Genomic DNA, 18,429 nt, shown 5'->3' on the forward strand with positions numbered 1-18,429 from the left:
TGAATAGCTTGGGAATTATGCCGGTAAAAATTATCCAAGTATGGGCTCGTGAATGCTCTGTCTAGAGAAATGTTGAGGGGGTGGAAGTATTTATGAGGTTATCTCCGTGAAGAAGCCGACTCGGCTATCCGTAGAGCCGCGGAGCTGGGTTTCGCCGATCTATATGCATTTCTTTCACTTTTTCTTCTCACATTTGAATGTTTCTCACTTCTGATCCTTGATTCAAATCGTTAATGTGCTTCTCTTGTTCGCTGCGTTGAATGATGATATCAATATAGGTGTGAGAAGCCGCGATATATATGAACTCTGGATATATGCAACTAGACGCAGTATTATTTTAATTACTTCTAGGATGGGTACCCATAACCCAAGCAATTTCTCTAGCATGTCTTATGTGCCAAGACTAAAATTAGCTCTCAATTGACTCAAATCCACCGGGACGTGCAGGGCAGCGTCATCTCCAATTATTCTGCCCATTGACACCGCCCCAACCCGTGTTTCGTCCACATAGGGATCATCGTCAGTCAACAACATACCTGGATCAAGCCAGCGCAAGCGTAGTGGCCGCAGATATCCAAATCGCATTGGAGTCTTCACTTTGTACAACATGGATCAAGGAAACCCCCAAGGCGAATTGAACTGGCGCCTCAGTGCCCACCCGATCACGCTACTTGTCTTCTTGGGCATTCGGATCGGTTTGTGCTCCCCCTCGAGCTGCAAGAAACACTTGACTAATAGAAAGAACAGGCGCGCTAATGATGTACCTGTTTGGTCTCCTCTTCATCGATGACTTGTAAGGACCCTGCAACCGACAACCCGTTCCTCAGCTCCGACTAACAGACATATAGTATCCTCGTCTTCATCTTCACGCTTCTCCTTCTCTCCGCGGACTTCTACTACCTGAAGAACATTGCTGGACGCCGACTGGTCGGTCTCCGCTGGTGGAACGAAGTGGACACGACATCCGGCGACTCGCACTGGGTCTTTGAGTCTTCCGACCCCAATGTCCGCACCGTCACAGCCACCGATAAGCGTTTCTTCTGGTTGAGCTTGTACGTCACACCAGCTCTGTGGGTGGGTCTTGCGATTCTCGCCATCGTGAGACTGGTGAGCGTGATCTGGCTGAGTCTGATTGGTGAGTTCCACTATATTCGAATGGATTAACACTGGATATTGACCGTGTTTAGTTATTGCCTTGATCCTGACAATCACCAACACCATGGCTTTCTCTCGCTGTGACAAGTTTGGTCAGGCCTCGAACTACGCCAACTCGGCTCTGGGTGGTGGTATCGTCAACAACATCGCTGGTGGCCTGCTGGGCAGGCTATTCCGGTAATGCGGATAGGGTGACTGGACTGAGTATCCCTGCTTTGGTTCTTATGTACTCTTGTGCTGTATCTATAGTGGAGTATCTTGGCTATCATTTGAAATGCATGAATTCATTCCCAAGACATCTGAGAGTCTCGCGCTTTGACGATTTTGCAGTGCGCACGTATAATAAAGAGAAGATGGCTGTGGTTTCGTGAGTACTAGGTATCAACTGTACACCTGAAAAAGAGGTGAAGGACAGCCGAGCTCTAGGAATGTATGGAGTATCTCACCGTCGAACAGCTACTGTCGGTATGCAAGTAGAGAAGCCTAGCAAATCGGCGAGTTATTGCGTTCGAAAATGACGGACAGATGAACTTCACTGCAGTGAGAACCGAGGAGGGTTACGAAGGTAAGGAAGTGAGACACGAAGTGGTGGATGGTGAATTTTTTGCATTCTTTGCATCCATTTGTACTCTGGGCTTTATAGGGTTTACGGGTTTTTTTGAGTATCTGGACTTAGTGTATTGGGGCTGGCTCTTCCACTCTTTGAGAATCAGCCTTGGTTTTTGCATTAGAGCATGATCAGGTACGGATTACGAGTTCTCGCTTCATTTGAAAGAAGTGCCTGCATAGCCATTACGATACTAGTTAGCTCTAATAGGTTAGTCGAAATTTGATTGATTGATTGATTGATGAACTTCAGGAATATATAGAACTCACTATCGAACAGCCAGTCTCGGTATCAACTAGGTAGTCTAGCAAATTGACGAGTTGTTATATTCGAAAGCAGGCGAAGGACAGATGAACTTCAGGAATAAGGTTATATGAAGTATCTCACTATCGAACAGCTATTGCCGGTATCCAACTAGGAAAGTCTAGCAACTTGACGAGTTTTTGTGTTTGAAAGTGAAGGACAGCCGAACTTCAGGAATATATGGAGGATCTGACTATCGAATATCCGCTGTCTACGTCCAAGTAGGAAAGCCCCGCAAATCGACGAGTTGTTGTGTTCGAAAGTGAGGCTGCCCGGATGTTGCCTGTTCAGGCAGGTTGACAACTCCTTCCTCCTGCCTCCTGCGTCTTCCCATTTCTATTTCTCCTCTGCTTTCCACTTCCCTCTTCTTCCTTCTCTCTTCCCCTCCCAGGTTATTTTCTTAGCTGTTCCTTCAATCTTCGTTTCAGAATCAACTTCGGTACGTGCCATTCAGAACTCAACGCTTGCTCACGTCTCTTGCCGTGAGCCCGGTGATATATGGACATGTTATGACCATTCTGCCCTTCTCTTTCTTTCTTCCCTGCCTGCCACTTCGCACTCTTCTCTCCCTCCCTCCGATCAACCACAACACCCTGACTGACTCGAAGATAGCAACCATCCATCATGTCTGGTTGGAATGATGGCAGCCCGCCTGAAGCCGGCGATGATACCTTTGCCTGTGGCATGTAAGTTCCCTTTCTTCGGAAGAATTTTGGGGATATCAGTCACTCACTCCGACAAGCTGTGGTGAGTCGGGCCATATGACTCGCCAGTGCCCCAACGACGGCACCCCTCTGAGATCCAAAGGTGCAAAGTAAGTTGGTCTGCTGTCTTGATACTCCATTGTGATATCTAACGAGCAAATCTCTACTTGCAGCACCTATCAGCGCAACTCCGGCCAGGGCAACGACTTCGGTGGTGATTTCAACAATTATGGCAACCAAGGCGAGAACCGCGCCTGCTTCAACTGTGGTCAGGAAGGGTATGTCGTTGTTGACTTCCATGTACATATCTCATTGTGCTAACATTATGACCCTTATCCTTTAGCCACAACAAGGCCGATTGCCCCGAGCCCCGCAAGGGCATGGGAGCTTGCTTCAACTGCGGCGAAGAAGGGTATGTTGTCGTTAATTTCCATGTCCTTGTCTCACTGCTAACATGGCGATCGTTACAATTCAGCCATGGAAAGGCCGAGTGCCCCGAGCCCCGTAAGGCGATGGGAGCTTGCTTCAACTGCGGCGAAGAAGGGTGAGTTGCTTTCGAGTATTCTGATCTTCAGTATGCTGATCACGCTGATTTGCACAGACATTCCAAGGCCGACTGCCCCAACCCTCGTGTCTTCACTGGTACTTGCCGTATTTGCGAGGAGGAGGGCCACCCTGCGGCTGAGTGCCCAGATCGTCCCCCCGATGTTTGCAAGAATTGCTGCCTCGAAGGTCACAAGACAATTGATTGCAAGTCCAACCGCAAGTTTGACTTGAACCTCGTGGCCGACTTGCTTCCTGAGGAGGCCTGGGCTCGCATGAAGACTGCTAGCGATGAGAAGGATCTTGAGGACTTCCGCGACGTGAGTGAGGCCACACTCTGCATTGACTGACTTTAGCTCATCCCACTTCAGGCTCTTAAGGCTTATTCCAAGGCTGTTCCCGATGCCACTTTCCTCGATATTGAGAACAAGATGCGTGAGGATGGCTTCAACATTTTCATCATTGCTTTGGTAAGTGAATTGCTTCATGTGCCCCAACTATCAATGACACATGTTTTCAATTATAGCAAGCCGAAGTCGACGTTGTCATGAGCCTGATAGACCTCCAGGGTGTTCTGGACCGTGAGTTCCAGGTGGGCTTTTACTATAGCCCCAAGGCTTCGCGTGGTCGCCTTCGTGACCGCTGGCCTGAGACCCCCGAAGAAAACATCGAACGTCTTGGGAACGCTGGATTGCCCTACGAACGCAAGATTCCACAGTGCAATAACTGCGATGGTAAGTTCTGGCTCTTGCTTCAGCGGTCGAAGATCTGCTAACTGTCCATTCTAGAATTGGGCCACATTGCCAAAAACTGCAAAGCGGAGCGCAATGAGAACCCCGAACGTGTTGAAATCAAGTGCAACAACTGCGAGGAGGTTGGACATCGTGTCCGTGATTGCCCTCAGAAGCGCAAGCACAAGCATGGATGTCGCAATTGCGGGTATGTCACTTCTGTTTCCGAAAAGCTTGAAAGTGAAATGCTGACTTGCTGAAGTGCTGGAGACCATCAGGCAGCTGACTGCCCCGAGCCTCGATCTGCTGCAACCGTTGAATGCCGCAAGTGCAACGAAGGTATGGGAACCCGCTTTTGATATATTGTTGGAGACGCTAACGGAGCTGCTCAAGTTGGCCACTTTGCAAAGGACTGCCCTACTGGTGGAGGCTCTCGCACCTGTCGCAACTGCGGGTAAGTATTCGGCTCGTCACAGATCAGGAAGAAGTTGATTGTAACTTGTATACAGTTCGGAGGACCATATGGCGCGTGAATGTACTGAGCCCCGCGACCCTTCGACTATCACTTGCCGCAACTGTGAACAGGGTGAGTTAGACCTAGCTGGAAACTCTCCAGCCTCCCGGTCATGATATCATGTTAACAGAACTGACATCTCCATTTTTAGTCGGCCACTTCTCTCGTGACTGTGATCAGCCTAAGGACTGGTCCAAGGTTCAGTGCAACAACTGTGGAGAGAGTCAGTCATCATACGTGTGATTATGATTATTGAATCCAGCTAATGATACCTCAGTGGGACACACCAACCGCCGCTGCACTCAGCCACCTAAGGACTCTGGAGATGATGATTATGCTCACCACTCGCCCTCTGGCACTCCTCCTGACAGCTTTGCTGACGAGAGCGCCGATTTCTCTGGCCACAATGCCGAGCCTCCTCAGGCCGCGGATGACGGCTGGTAGAAAACCACACAATTCAACAAGAACAGGGACCTGGAGACTGTCATCAAAGCAACCACAACATATTCTTAGCTTCGTCCCTTTTCCTCCGCGCCACGCGAGACTTCCCGTTGTTGGCCTTTTCGGACTGCCTCACGGTAATCCAAGATGGTGAAAAGTGGATTGTCATACACGGTGCCATGCTCATTATCAACTTCTACGTTTTAATTGTTGCTTCTCTTTGATTTTTCTAATTTTTGAAATTTGTGCCAATGCCATTTATCGGGGGATATCGCTGTGCACGCATGACTGACGGACTCGAAAAGAGGAAGTGATCCCAGGCTCTTAATGCTCTTATGGGCTGACATGGGTCTTCACAAGCCTCTGGACTGACGATGTGGCCGCGCATGAAATGGGCTGATCTTGATAATGTCTCTGGTGATTTCCATTGTTATTTCAGTGGAAAGTCAAATTCAACCAAACGATTTTCTAACATATTGTTTCCCATCGTAGACAGTAGATCGGTTCATAGTGTCTGCCAGATAGTGGAGAAGTAGGCTGTTACATGCACATCGGAGAAATAAGTGATGACGGCACCACATCTACTCTTGTCTACCCCTGGAGACCAAATAATATTCGGCATTCCTCCCCCGACTCGGCATCCCTAAACTCGGCCTCTAGTCTCGGCATTCCGACAAGGTTCAGCCGAGCCGGTGTACAGGGTACTCTTGGGTAGTGAATAGCTTCTTTACATCTGATCCCTCCGGTGTGTCCGACCCATCTAGTCCATCAGATGCAACTGATGCGTATGAGAACCCGGACTCTTCAGACTCCACTGACTCTCGCAACTCTCATCACCTTCCCTTGACCTTGTCACAGATGACGACCGCAGTCCCAGCCCATCAAATGAACTGACTACGGAAAAGGCCCGTCTAGAAACGGATATTCTCGATAAAACTCCCTCAGACGCAGTCTCATGCTGCAGCTATCGAGAGAGCCACTTGGGAAGCAATTGATCTCGAGCGCAAATGACAAAACCTCTGACACATTTTCTGGCACTCTGCCATAAACCCGTACGGTCACGCTACACGAGGAAGTGCTTGTTTTGGCCAAACAAACGGTCAACTACTTCTACAAACTGGACTACGAGGTTGAAGACGATACCTGTGTCGTCGAAGGGTCTTTGTCCGATCCGGGGGCTTCAGACGGGGCAATAAGCTCGAAGAGTCCTCAGGATGCAACACAAGCTTATCTGGGACCTGGGAGTAGATGTCCTTATATATCCAGGTGTATTCATTGGCTGTTCTGACTTGATAGTTTATTTGGTTGTGAGCTTGTTGGATTATTTTAGTAGTGTAGTACCTGAGGATGTATTTACCGTGTTTTTACTGGTATGTCTGTATTGTCCGAATCCGGCCTACCTGGGTATATGTACCTAGGTAGTCTGATGATTCTTTGATATTTATGGGGATATATTGGTCTAGAGTATGTGTTATGGAGTCGAATTAATTCGGAAAGGGGAAGAGGAAATGCAATGACAATGATAAGTATAGGCCGCTGTCCGTGAATCGGTCAAATATGTGCAACCACAGTCAAGTCACATGTTTTATGAAGATCAAGATACCGTAGTCTCAGAGATTAATATAATATATATTAGTTTGTAGCAGAAACACAATTCAGTATAGATCAGGCCACAGCATAACCAAACTGTCTCCACAAATCCCAGTACCCCGATCGGGTATGCATTCGCGCGGTAGTGTACTCCATATATTGCAGACCAACATGTTTCCATTAAATAATAGAGTCTCGTTTTTTTCATCTGTTCAAAAATGAAAATATCCCAGCAAAATGCATAGCTCGTACATAAATGGGTAGCATTCCGTAAAATACAGAGTCGTAGTTGAAAACCGCACTGCCGGATTGGGCATCCCGAGTGAGAAACCGGGGAGCCCGGGGTGTCCGTTCGGTACAGGCCGAGTTGAACCTTCCCTGCCAGAACAACCAGATATGGCTCTACCTAGTATGTTTGAAAAGAGACTGCGAAAGTAACAGGCTGTGAAAATAACAAGCCGTGAAAGTAACAAGCTGTGAAAGTAACAAGCTGTGAAAGTAACAAGCTATGAAAAGTAACGACTTGCCCGTTGTTCACTACAGAGGTATATAACCGCAATTCTAGCTTAGGACGAAATCAAAATAGCTTGGAATATATTCTGATTTGAACATCTTAGTGCTTTGAAAGTCCGTCGCTCTATGCTAATACGGCAATATAGTGCATAGTACATGACGTCATCGAAGGCCGTCGGCCCACTCGCAATCGGCGAGGCCTATCCCAGTTCAACATAGTCCGGCGTTCCCCCTCAACGCAAGCAGGTTTTCGGAATTCCCCTCATCCCGAGATCATACGCGGGTTATAGCGCCAGGAACCCGGGAAAAGGCTTTACGCCCGCTCCTCCGCGGGAAATCGTCATTCCTAGAAGCCGACGCTGTGGTTTGTCAGATTTATCCCTGTCGAGCTTGGCAAAAGTCAAAGCAAAATCAAGATATAATTTAGTATTGGATCATTTATAGGTTGTGCATATACGTCAGGGACTTAACTGTCTTGTCTCCTTGGTGGTTAGTGAGTACTGTGGGCATGTACGGGGCTGTAGTTCCACCCTCGGAGAAACAAATGGGGACTCTGGGGGGCCTGGGGTTCTCCAGATTTCGGCCAATTCCTCGCATGGCAGTACCACGCGAACCACGTAGTCGTCATACACTTCTTGATGTTCGACGGAAACAGTTTCCATGCTAGAATGTGCAGTGATTGAATCATTAGGCTTAATACCGTATCATTGTACCACCCCTTACCGATACCACACGGGAACCGGCCTCGAATATCTTCACAACTGAAGCCGATTTGTTCACTCGGTGGACCCGTAGAGATGCCAATTTGATACTTTGCCCCTTCTCGCCTCGGCCCCAATGAGGGGTACAGTGCCTCTTTCTCCCGATCCGGTCAACATAGAGCAAATGTGACCTTGCAACTGGCTCGCTCTGGACTCCGATTTGTGTTCCAAAGCCTGCTCATGCCTGTGGACCCTCCAGGCTGGCTCTGGGATTCATAAACTCGAGTTATCTCCCAGGCTGGAGTGTGTCTTCTTTCTTTTCTTAGCTACGAAAGCCACTCGTCGGTCTTGCTCTGCTATACCCGGACTCTCTTGTACCTGGACTGGTGCTAGATTGGACTATATATACATCTTGACTTGAACTATACATCCATCCTACAAGGTTCACCGATACCAAGACCGCCATCATGAAGCCATACTTTGGACTACGAGGGACAAATCTCAATATCATGATCAGTGTGATTGCTGGTCTTGATTTCTTGTATGTTGAACCCATCTCTGTGAGATACAATATTTACTAAATCCAATCTACAGGCTTTTCGGATATGACCAGTATGTTATAACAAACTCATAGCATAAACCTCCTTGTCCATTTACTCACTTCTCACAGGGGTGTCATGGGAGGTCTACTGACCCTGAACTCATTTATTACAACTTTTCCCGAAATCGACACTACCAAATCCAGTTCGTCAACGAGTAGCAACTCCACTACACAGGGTACGTGGCTTATCACCAGAAATCTACAATTATGTACTAAATTTTTAGGAATCGCCGTTGCTTCATACAATTTGGGTTGTTTCTTCGGTGCGATCTTCTGTATCTGGATCGGGAATTACCTCGGTCGTCGCAAGACTATTTTCACCGGCTCCATCATTATGGTCATTGGTGCTACCCTCCAAGCATGTGCCTACTCGCTACCACATCTCATCGTTGGTCGTATCGTAACTGGTATTGGCAATGGCATGAACACATCTACTGTTCCTACCTGGCAATCTGGTAAGTATTCAAACTATTGACTATATAACAGAAGGCAAGGCTAATACTCAACAGAATGCTCCAAGTCCCACCACCGCGGTCAGCTAGTCATGCTAGAAGGTGCTCTAATTGCCGGTGGAATCACAATCAGTTACTGGATCGACCTTGGATTCTCCTTCCTCGACCCCAGCTCAGTTGCATGGCGTTTCCCAATCGCCTTCCAAAATGTCTTCGCGCTGATCATCCTTTTCTTCGTGCTTCCTCTACCCGAATCACCCCGTTGGTTAATCCTCAAGGGCCGCGAAGAGGAAGCCTTGGAAGTCCTCGCCGTCATCCTTGATGAGGAAGAAAGTGACCCCTACGTGCTCTCAGAATTTGCCGCCATCAAGGATGCCGTGCTAGAAGCCTCGGGCGTTAGCATGCGCGATTTGCTCACAATGGATGAAAACCGCCACCTGCACCGTGTCGTCCTGGCATACGTCAACCAGATGTTCCAGCAGATTTCTGGTATCAACTTGATCACATACTACGCTGCTACAATCTATGAATCCATTGGAATGGATGGTTTGACGTCGCGTATACTGGCTGCCTGCAACGGAACCGAGTACTTCTTGGCATCTCTGATTCCCATTTTCATTATTGAGAAGGTCGGTCGTCGACCGTTGATGTTGATCGGTGCCGCTGGTATGTCGATTTCAATGATCGTTTTGGCCATTACCACCAGCTTTGAGGGCGATAGCAAGCCTGGTATTGCGGCTGCAGTGTTCTTGTTCGTTTTTAACACTTTCTTCGCCTTCGGCTGGTTGGGAATGACTTGGCTATATCCTGCTGAGATTGTAAGGCTTCTACCTTTTGTGATCGAGATATATTTTCTGACAATTACAGGTTCCTCTGCGTATCCGTGCCCCTGCCAATGCCCTGGCAACTTCGGGCAACTGGATCTTCAACTTCTTGGTTGTCATGATCACACCCGTTGCATTCGACTCGATCAAGTACAAGACCTACATCATTTTTGCAGCCATGTAAGTCTTTCATGCGACAGACGATCAGTCTCCGTAGCTAACCAATATTATTAGCAACGCCTTCATCTTCCCCGTTGTATACTTCTTCTACCCAGAGACAGCCTACCGATCTCTGGAAGAAATGGACACAATCTTCCACAAGACATCCAGTATCTTCGATGTCGTCTCTGTTGCGCGCAACGAGCCCCACCGCTACGGAAAGAATGGTGAGCTTCTTATCAACTACCAGGACACCGAGGAGCATCTTCGCCGTGCCAGCTATGTTTCCGATAAGCAACAGAGCAAGCTCACAGCTGGGGCTGATCTGGAGACTGGAAAAGGTACTCATCTCGAGCACCTGAAAAATAGCTCATCTGATAGTAACTGAGCTCTCCAACATTTTTTGAATACATTTTCTTTTGACATGTCTTGTGATTCATCATTTCATGTTGCTGGTCTCGTGGGTCTGGAACCTGCGATCCTGCTAATACGCGCAGCCCTGAGGACGGCGTTTGGGACTGCTATCCTCCACGATAAATGGCTAACCACTTGTGGTGATATAGTTGGCCTTTGCGGTTATGATTTGTTATTTTATACCCCATTCCTATGCCCATATATAAAGAAGAAACAATCGTCGTTTCTGAGGCGAATAGAGAGGTACTCGAGCTGCAGATGTACCGCAAAATACCAGAAGTTGCTACTGTACACCAGAGGTCTCTTTAGAAAGAGATAGTCATTCCTAGAATCATACATATTTCATACCGATATAATATATAGCATGGTACTGTTTAAACGACCCAGTTTCTATTATTCAACAAGATCGACAAAAACAGACAAAGTGAGACCAAGACCGACCATATCCCCTTGTCAATTGCAACCGTCGACAGTCGGCGCAGCTCTTCGTTCCGAGGCGCATCCGCCTCTTGTGTAGAGGAGCCGAGACCACGGCGGGGATCATCGTGGATGTCACTGTAATAAAGGGGCATGGCGGTTCAAAGGTGTCGAGGTCAAACAGACGCAATGCGTGTGATCACGAGGATCCTGGGCGGAGAGATGAGGCTGGGGCTGGCCTAGTATTCGGTGCGATCATCTTGCCTCGTTTGTCTTAAATGAGCATAACGTGTGCATGATACGAGGATCCCAGACGGTCTTTCTCGGATGAACTCGCTTGAAGCCTTGCATCTGATTGGGTCGGCAAGCCCAGCTCGGTTTGTTGATCATGATCGGGCATATGGCAAACGCGACATGGACTCGCACCATCAACCGTCGCGAATATATAGATACCTGTAGAAGAGGTGAAGGGCACGAGTACGCTGACGTGTTATGAAGGTTCTTTCAGATTATGCGAACAGGGCACAGCTGGGGCGCCGACCCTGTGTGTGTGCCGGTGGTAGCGTGTCCTGGTCTCGCCTTCGTCACCGTTCCACTAAAGTATCGGGGGAAGGAACGACCGAATTGCATCGTTCTTTCCTAATTCGTAAGAGGAAGGTGCGTCTCATGGCTCAGGGTCGCGCTTTCCTTACGGCTCAGCCGAGGTTAGAAGGAAGGAACGACCTGACTCTACAAAACTACCCAGACAGCATCTTGAACACGTACAAAATAGTTTCATCAGCGCTGCTTTCAAGACTCGACTAATAGTACTTCTCCCCCTTGACAATCGCCGTAACAGCCCCATCCGTCCCAAACGCCACATGCCTCCTACTATTACTGCTGGTAGTCGTACCCCGATCCCCCTCCGGCGCAACAACCTCGCCAAAGCGCAACCTCACACCTCCCACATTCTTCCCCAACACATCACCACCCCTCAAGCAATTCCCTACAGCCAACGCATCCAGCTCGGGATTCCTCGTCGTCATCAACATACTCGAGAATGCCGAGTTCTGCGGAACACCATTCTTCACCAGCGCCGAGAACCCAACAGCGACACACGCGACAGTGACGCCCACGGCAGCCGCATAGGCAGCAGCCAGGTTCCGATAATTGTAGGTGTAAAAGTTCTGCGGTTCGGACGCAAAGACCGGCACGCTCGTGTTGGCGGCATTGAGGCTGAAGAGGCTATACGTAAAATTATGCGAGAGGTCCTCGATCGCGGCCGCGAGCGTCCCCTTGCGACACTGCGCGGGCGTAGGGCTGCCGGTTAGTGATAGGCTTCCGTAGATCGTGCTATTCCAGATCTCCGGGCAGGAGAAGAGGCCCGATTGCGTGATAGACGTGCTGTCGCCCCACCCATCGGAGTCGGATTCCTGGACCAGGTTGCTCGTGGCGCCAGCTCGCACGCGGCGCTGGAGGAGGCCCCCGAAGAGAAGGTGCGTGACGTGGAAGCCGCTGTTTGGGGTGTAAGCGGGTTCCGGTTTGATCCCAGTGAGGGGGGGAACAGAAGAAAGTTGGCCTTCCGAGAAAGTCCAGTTTGCCGGGTTGAGTGGCGAGACAGCGATCGGGGTGAGAGACTCTGTGCCGTCGGTGAAGTTGAGGTTGATTATGTACGAGGTGTTGTACATGCGGCAGACGAGCTCTGGTCCGGTTTCTGAGAGCGGGTTCTCGCCCGAGGTGCGGATGAAGAAGGTGTTGTTGAGCAAATACGGGACCGCCCCCGTGTACAGCTCCGTCTGAGCAACGGTCGAGTTGGTCTCCATCTCCGCGTCCCACAGGGCTTGCAGCGAGGTGTAGTTGTCACCGAACTCCTGCGTGAATGTCATCCCCTGCATCTCCGTGATGGCATCGCTGAGGCTTTGGCATTTGTAAGAGGGAGCCCAGAAGTCAAGGGTGTAGGACGAGTTGGGAAAAGGTGCTGGGATGGTGAGCATGTTGATCGCCGAAGTCGTCGCTGCAAAGAGACGGCTGATGTCGGGAGATGGCCCCGAGATGTAGCCCACTCCACCAAAGGTTACCCAGTCGTACCAGAAGGACTGGCTACCAAAGTCGACATTCGGGACATGGAGTTGGGTGGTGTTGAATGTTGTGAGGAGGCGGACTGAGAGGGTGGCCGGGGTAACGATGGCGGTTAGGGGGATGAGCCTAGACAGTGGTGAGTAGACGGTTTAGAACGCGGCAGGGCCTGTATACTAACCAAGCGAGGATTGCGAGAAGAGTCAGTGTCTTCGCGTAAACCCAGACGTCCCACGTGAGGAGCGCAAGCGGGCTGCCCATGACCGCAAACATGCTGTCAATTCCATAGAGCCGGATACTCTTCTTGCGCAGCGTCGCCCAAAGCTCCTGCGTCGCTGCGACTCCAACGGCAGCAACCAGGAAGGACCGTATTAGAAATGCAAAGGCTGTTCCAATTCGAATCGCCCAAGTCTGCTGGTTAATCGAGTGGACACGCGTGTCGTTGAGGCTGTCATAGTACAGGTGATGGCCGACTGCCAAAAGGGCGCCGCAGATCACAGGGCCAACCATCATGGCGGGGCACTGCCACCCGATTCCCCATTTTGCCGGTGTGATTTCACGCCCATCCGTAGGGACGCTGGACGTTTGCTGGGCGGGTGTTTTTGGGTCGACATTTACATGGTCGGGTTGATGAACAGACACAGTGTCGGATTCAGTATGACCAACGGAGTGGGCGGGCATGGCGACAACCTGGTTTTCGAGCAGCAGCAGTGATGGTCAAAAGGTTCTGGGCTTTCAGCTCTTCTTATTTCCCTTGCGGCTGAACGGGGCTGGAAAACGGTCGAGTCTTGTGCCTGCTACTAATGCATGCCCTTCGCCAAACACTGCAAGCTGGCAGTCCCCTGCAGCAGTAGACCTGGCAATAACCAATGACTTGTTCGGCGCAATTAAAGCATCCATCCAATTGTAACATGTGCTGACCCATCTTGGGATCTCGAAGTTGGACATCGAATGCCAGCAGTTGCCGAAGCCAGTTACTTGCGGGGGTTCAGCCTTCGCGAGACAAAAGCCTCTCACCACTTCCAAGGATAATAGTCAAGTCAATGTAAGGACAAGCCTGCGACTTTGATGCGTGCTTGTATCAGCGCGGGAGAGAGCTGTGTGTGCTGACAGTTGAGTGCTCAAGCCTCAGGAGCAACCTTGGCTGCGGCCGCTAGCCGACTTCTAAGTGGGGAATACGAGAAGGCTACCAGCCTAATTTGCAGGGGACGGCCTCTGCGTGCCACTCATGTTGGCCGAGTCCCTGCGAGCTCACCACATGGGCCGCGATTGCCCATGTGTTGCAGCCAATCGTCGCATTTCTGACACCAAACGAGGTCATGGTTGCTGTATCGTGATAGGGCTGGATCTTCCAAGGAACAAAATGACTGGAAGTCATCTCGAACAGTCTCCGTCGATGATATAGCGATGATCTGACGTCATTGACTTAGTGAAGATTTTGGAGACGACGGGCGGTATCAAGACATTCAGAACCCAGTTGCTACACCGTGGTTGATCTCGTTCCAGCAAGTTCAGCGATTGAATCCGCTAGCAGCTGACTATCTGTCGTTTATGGCATGCATAAACCCACGTGACAGTCCACAATCTTTACTTCCTGAGGCGCCCTCAAGAAAGAAGAAGATTGATGCAATCGGCCTACTCAAGGCCTTTTCCTTCGTGAGTGAACTAGTGACAGACCATGCTCTCAGTCTACATTGTTTAGTGCACCTCTCGACTCAGAACTGGCTGAGGAGTGAACGACAGTTCGGCCCGTAAATCCGAAAAGCAGCCAAGCACCTTAAAGGGGTTTTTCCAGGCAATGATCATAAAAATCAAGCATTATGGAGGGGATATTTATCACATGTATTCTCATTGGTTGACGAAATTGATATCCCGGAGAGAACGCGGGAGTTACACAAGATCGGTTCAGAATGACGGGAGGTGTCTGCGCACAGATGGGCGATACCTCGAAGCAGCTGTGTTGTTCGAAGACATTCTAAACTACGAAGAAGAGAGAGAAGTCACGATGATGCCTTCACTCTGACCAGCATGGCCAGGCTGGCATCCACATACCGGAACCAGGGTTGATGGAAGGAGGCAGAGGAGCTGGGAGTACAGGTAATGGAGGTCCACGGTCGAGTTCTCGGGCCAGAGCATCCTGATACTTTAATCAGTATGGCCAACCTGGCATCCACGTACCGGAATCAGGGACGATGGAAGGAGGCAGAGGAGCTAGGAATGCAGGTGATGGAGGTCCATAGCCGAGTTTTAGGGCCAGAGCATCCCGACACTCTAGCTAACATGCACAACCTGGCATATACTCTGTGCTCCCAAGAGGAAATTCGCGAGGCTATTGTGTTGGGACTGGCAGGCCATGACTCGCCTCTTTCCAGGCACAACCATGGCTTGGCAGGTGTCCACGCCTCCTCGGGTCAAATGAGGCCAGCGTGTTATCTGGAGCCCCGTGCCAGCCTGTCATGGAAAGCCATGCTCTTCACCCTCTGAACGATAAAGTGGCTATCCCGCGCGGGTCAAGCCCCGAAATTCCGACTTCGAACAAGAGAGTCAGCCGGGCATGTGACCCTTGTCGTGAACAGAAGGCAAAATGTAGTGGCCATGGCCCCGCGTATCAAAGGTGCCGTCAAAGCGACATTACGTGCATCTACACAGATAGGAAGCGAGAGCGAGATGCCAAGTTTAGTGGCATGGCCTCTAGAATTGCTTGATGCATGAATTGCTGACATTTTATCTAGGCAATCGGCCGATCTTCAGTCTCGGATACGGGTGTACGAGGACCTTCTACGTAATCTGCATCCTCGTCTCGATCGTTAATTGGCCATAAAGGTTGAGAAGGTTATTGGTGGAGTAGGAGACCAGGATAGATCCTTTCCCTTCGGAGCATCTGGCGGTACTCAGCTTCCAGTCACGTCTCCGATGACTCCAAGGCCGAGCCCGGTAAAAGACGGCAAGCAAGCAACAAACAACCCTGTACAACCGACCGATCACACCACTGAGGACCTCAACGGGGATGGGGATACTCGGGCGACGGGATTGATGGGTAGGCCATCAGAGATAGCATGGCTGAATAGTCTACAAACGGAACCAAACACGCACAGCAAAATTGCACATTCTTTGGGCCGGTCAGGATATCTCCCACCTTTGTCTGCAAATTACTTCCTCGACAACATGCAAATGCTTGTTCCAGACCTGAATGACTGTCCGGACTGGCCCTCGAAAGAGGCTGCTACTCAACTTGTGGGAAGCTATTTTCAAAACGTGCACGCTTCGTTTCCCTTTGTTGGGAAACAAATTTTTTTGGAACAATTTCGCTGTTTCTATGCGAATTCTGGCACGCAACCTGGTAGGAGATGGATGGCAGTGTTGAATTTGATATTCGCTATCGCTTCACGACGCAGCTCTCTCGTGAGAAAGGAATCTGAAGTCGATATGTCCTACTTCCCACGAGCCTGGGAGCTCTACGCGAGGGACTCTGCTGTATTAGACCACCCGAGTCTACAACAGGTACAGATCGAGTCCCTTATATCGCTATACCTCCTTTCGCTAGGTCACATCAATAGGTAGGTTCGTTTACCCACGACATCCAAACGACCAGGGACTGATGTCACCGTGAGCAGGCCTGGCGAATGTGTGGCATCACAATGCGATCAGCAGTGACCATGGGGATACACCTTCGTACTGAAAATGAGTCCATTTCTAGCATGTCCAAGGAGACAAGGTATCCCCTTTGGTGGGCGTTATACTCATTAGACGTTCAGCTATGCTTAATGACTGGACGACCACTCAACATGGACCTGAGATACTGTACAACGCCTCTTCCTGTGCCTTATCAAGTGGAAGACTTTCTAGATGACCGTATTGCACAAATTATTGCAAACGAAGATATCAGGAAGGCTCTGGTATCATTCTTCATTCCCCCTGCGGCCAAAACAGACAGTGGAGATCAGCAACGTTTTACACGTTCCCTTCACATAGTTACGAGGGACGGAGATGAAAAAAGACCAGACGGGTCCTCTGCGCCGGAAAGTATCGAGCCCAACACATCACTATACTTCTTGTGCCGTGTAGGCTTGGCTTGCACTTGGCAGAACCGCCATGGACAAAATCCACTCTTCTAGCACCGCGTTGCTTTCATGTGATGAGGTAGAGACTTCAATCACCAGAAGTAACGCATTCGCCGATGGCTGGTTCGCCCAACTACCTTCATACTACAATTTTGACAAGTCATCGCCCAATTGCCCAATTGTTCGTCAGCGCACCAGCCTCGCATTTCGGTTCTACTCTATCAAGCTCATTATTCTAGAGCCTTGCTTGCGCCGCGTGATTAGGGTATCGACGGAGGGCCCTTGTAGCGTCCACTGCCAGACCATGGCCGCTATATGCATTCAGGTAGCACGGAGTGTCCTCGACCTTCTACCCGACGAACCAGATGTTCCCTGGCTATATGAGTATTGCCCATAGTGGTCCATTCTCTACTATATTATGCAATGTTCCACCACCCTCATGGTCAGCCTTGCTGGTCAAGTTGAACTTGGCTCCATAAGACTTGAGGAAACAGTGCGCCATATCAGGAAGGCTTGTCGATGGTTACATGAGATGTCCAGGACTGATGAGTTTTCCAGAGTGGCTGGAGTATTTTTCTTGAATTAGCTGCATGTCATACCCCGGATTTGGTGCCTCCGTCAACTGCACGCTCTTGACATCGTTCTCGATACGACCAAAGTGGTAATTTCACTAAACGGCCTTGCAATAGTCGTGCTGCGAATGAACATTACTACAATATTTTCAAACAATGAAGAGGTTTACTACATATTTCTAGCCCAGGCTCACAACACCCAGTACGCACATAAACAGGATGTGAAGTTAATTTACCATCCTGAATCAACTTACGCTGACTCTTCCGCCATGCACACTGAACTCTCTTACTGCGTCACAACAAACAATAATAGAAACGGCAGGCCGAATCGAAACTAGAATTTAATGCTTGTCCCTTGTCATCCCACGCGAATTTCGTTCAATGCAGTCTGGAGCGCTTCTAGGCCTTCCCGAATACCCTGAAAGGATGGGGCTTCGTTTAGGGTTAAGAAATCCTCACCGTTATGTATGGAGACGATAGTAGGCAGTTCCTTGTCAAGGAAGACACTGCGAAGCATGGCGTGCTTTGTGACATCTACTTGGTAAAACTTGATGGTCACGAAGTTTCTGCTTAGCTCCTCGATCTTCGACTTGATAATCTTGCAATTATTGTCCCATGAGGAGAGCAAGGTCACCATGACGGGGTCGTTTGAATGCCTCACTTTGCGCTCATACTTCTCGTCCCTAAAGATACTAGGTCAGACTTGATTTTTTTGCCCGAGAGAACGTAATCGACGTACGTCATAAGCTCAGCGAGGAAGCCACTAGCCGCGTCTGTACGCATGGAAGTAAAGGGGGGGATCAGAATGTGGAGGATGCCACGGACGAGCGCCGTACGACAAATTGACAGGATGGATGACAAGCCCTGCATATGCCGTGGCTGAATGTGAACCTAGTTTGGGTGAAAGTGACGGAGAACAACGCGATTGCCTTATATCAGAGGTTGTGGGCGTCTAAGAGTCCGTAACAGGTCGCATTAGCTTTACTTTACTTCAAATGGACGGGGACGGAGCCTGCATGTTGAAGGGAAGAGTGGATGGTGAATTGTAAAGATGATGAGATGGTCAATCTCT

The 18,429-nt window shown here is 49.6% G+C and overlaps 6 protein-coding genes across 6 annotated transcripts; 4 read left to right on the forward strand and 2 right to left on the reverse strand.

The window, feature by feature from the left end:
• Positions 1-607: 607 nt before the first annotated feature.
• Positions 608-1,336, forward strand: PENARI_c004G02687 (DUF846 domain-containing protein; the record flags this gene model as incomplete). The annotated part of the gene is made up of 4 exons (XM_022628998.1): positions 608-695; positions 748-793; positions 849-1,135; positions 1,188-1,336. The coding sequence occupies 4 exons, from the start codon at positions 608-610 to the stop codon at positions 1,334-1,336; spliced, it is 570 nt and encodes a 189-aa protein (XP_022490708.1).
• A 1,353-nt stretch (positions 1,337-2,689) lies between these two features.
• Positions 2,690-5,001, forward strand: PENARI_c004G03454 (uncharacterized protein; the record flags this gene model as incomplete). The annotated part of the gene is made up of 14 exons (XM_022629034.1): positions 2,690-2,751; positions 2,808-2,879; positions 2,943-3,047; positions 3,113-3,181; positions 3,245-3,313; positions 3,371-3,632; positions 3,684-3,782; positions 3,839-4,046; positions 4,101-4,251; positions 4,306-4,382; positions 4,437-4,497; positions 4,553-4,629; positions 4,709-4,780; positions 4,835-5,001. The coding sequence occupies 14 exons, from the start codon at positions 2,690-2,692 to the stop codon at positions 4,999-5,001; spliced, it is 1,551 nt and encodes a 516-aa protein (XP_022491073.1).
• A 3,268-nt stretch (positions 5,002-8,269) lies between these two features.
• On the forward strand, positions 8,270-10,226 carry PENARI_c004G12319 (sugar porter family MFS transporter; the record flags this gene model as incomplete). The annotated part of the gene is made up of 7 exons (XM_022629504.1): positions 8,270-8,343; positions 8,397-8,414; positions 8,473-8,579; positions 8,628-8,858; positions 8,913-9,673; positions 9,723-9,859; positions 9,914-10,226. 7 exons carry the CDS (start codon positions 8,270-8,272, stop codon positions 10,224-10,226), a joined length of 1,641 nt encoding a protein of 546 aa, XP_022490875.1.
• A 1,172-nt stretch (positions 10,227-11,398) lies between these two features.
• PENARI_c004G05179 (uncharacterized protein) lies at positions 11,399-13,405 on the reverse strand (the record flags this gene model as incomplete). The annotated part of the gene is made up of 3 exons (XM_022629127.1): positions 11,399-11,406; positions 11,703-12,853; positions 12,906-13,405. 3 exons carry the CDS (start codon positions 13,403-13,405, stop codon positions 11,399-11,401), a joined length of 1,659 nt encoding a protein of 552 aa, XP_022490820.1.
• Positions 13,406-14,878: 1,473 nt separating this feature from the next.
• PENARI_c004G03829 (tetratricopeptide repeat protein) lies at positions 14,879-15,208 on the forward strand (the record flags this gene model as incomplete). Its single annotated transcript, XM_022629059.1, has 1 exon — positions 14,879-15,208. One exon carries the CDS (start codon positions 14,879-14,881, stop codon positions 15,206-15,208), a length of 330 nt encoding a protein of 109 aa, XP_022491009.1.
• A 2,507-nt stretch (positions 15,209-17,715) lies between these two features.
• Positions 17,716-18,140, reverse strand: PENARI_c004G12365 (thioredoxin domain protein; the record flags this gene model as incomplete). Its single annotated transcript, XM_022629506.1, has 2 exons — positions 17,716-18,040; positions 18,097-18,140. The coding sequence occupies 2 exons, from the start codon at positions 18,138-18,140 to the stop codon at positions 17,716-17,718; spliced, it is 369 nt and encodes a 122-aa protein (XP_022491215.1).
• Positions 18,141-18,429: the final 289 nt, after the last annotated feature.

Source organism: Penicillium arizonense (genome assembly GCF_001773325.1).
Source record: "Penicillium arizonense strain CBS 141311 chromosome Unknown PENARI_contig004, whole genome shotgun sequence".
Classification (NCBI taxonomy): Eukaryota; Fungi; Ascomycota; class Eurotiomycetes; order Eurotiales; family Aspergillaceae; genus Penicillium; species Penicillium arizonense.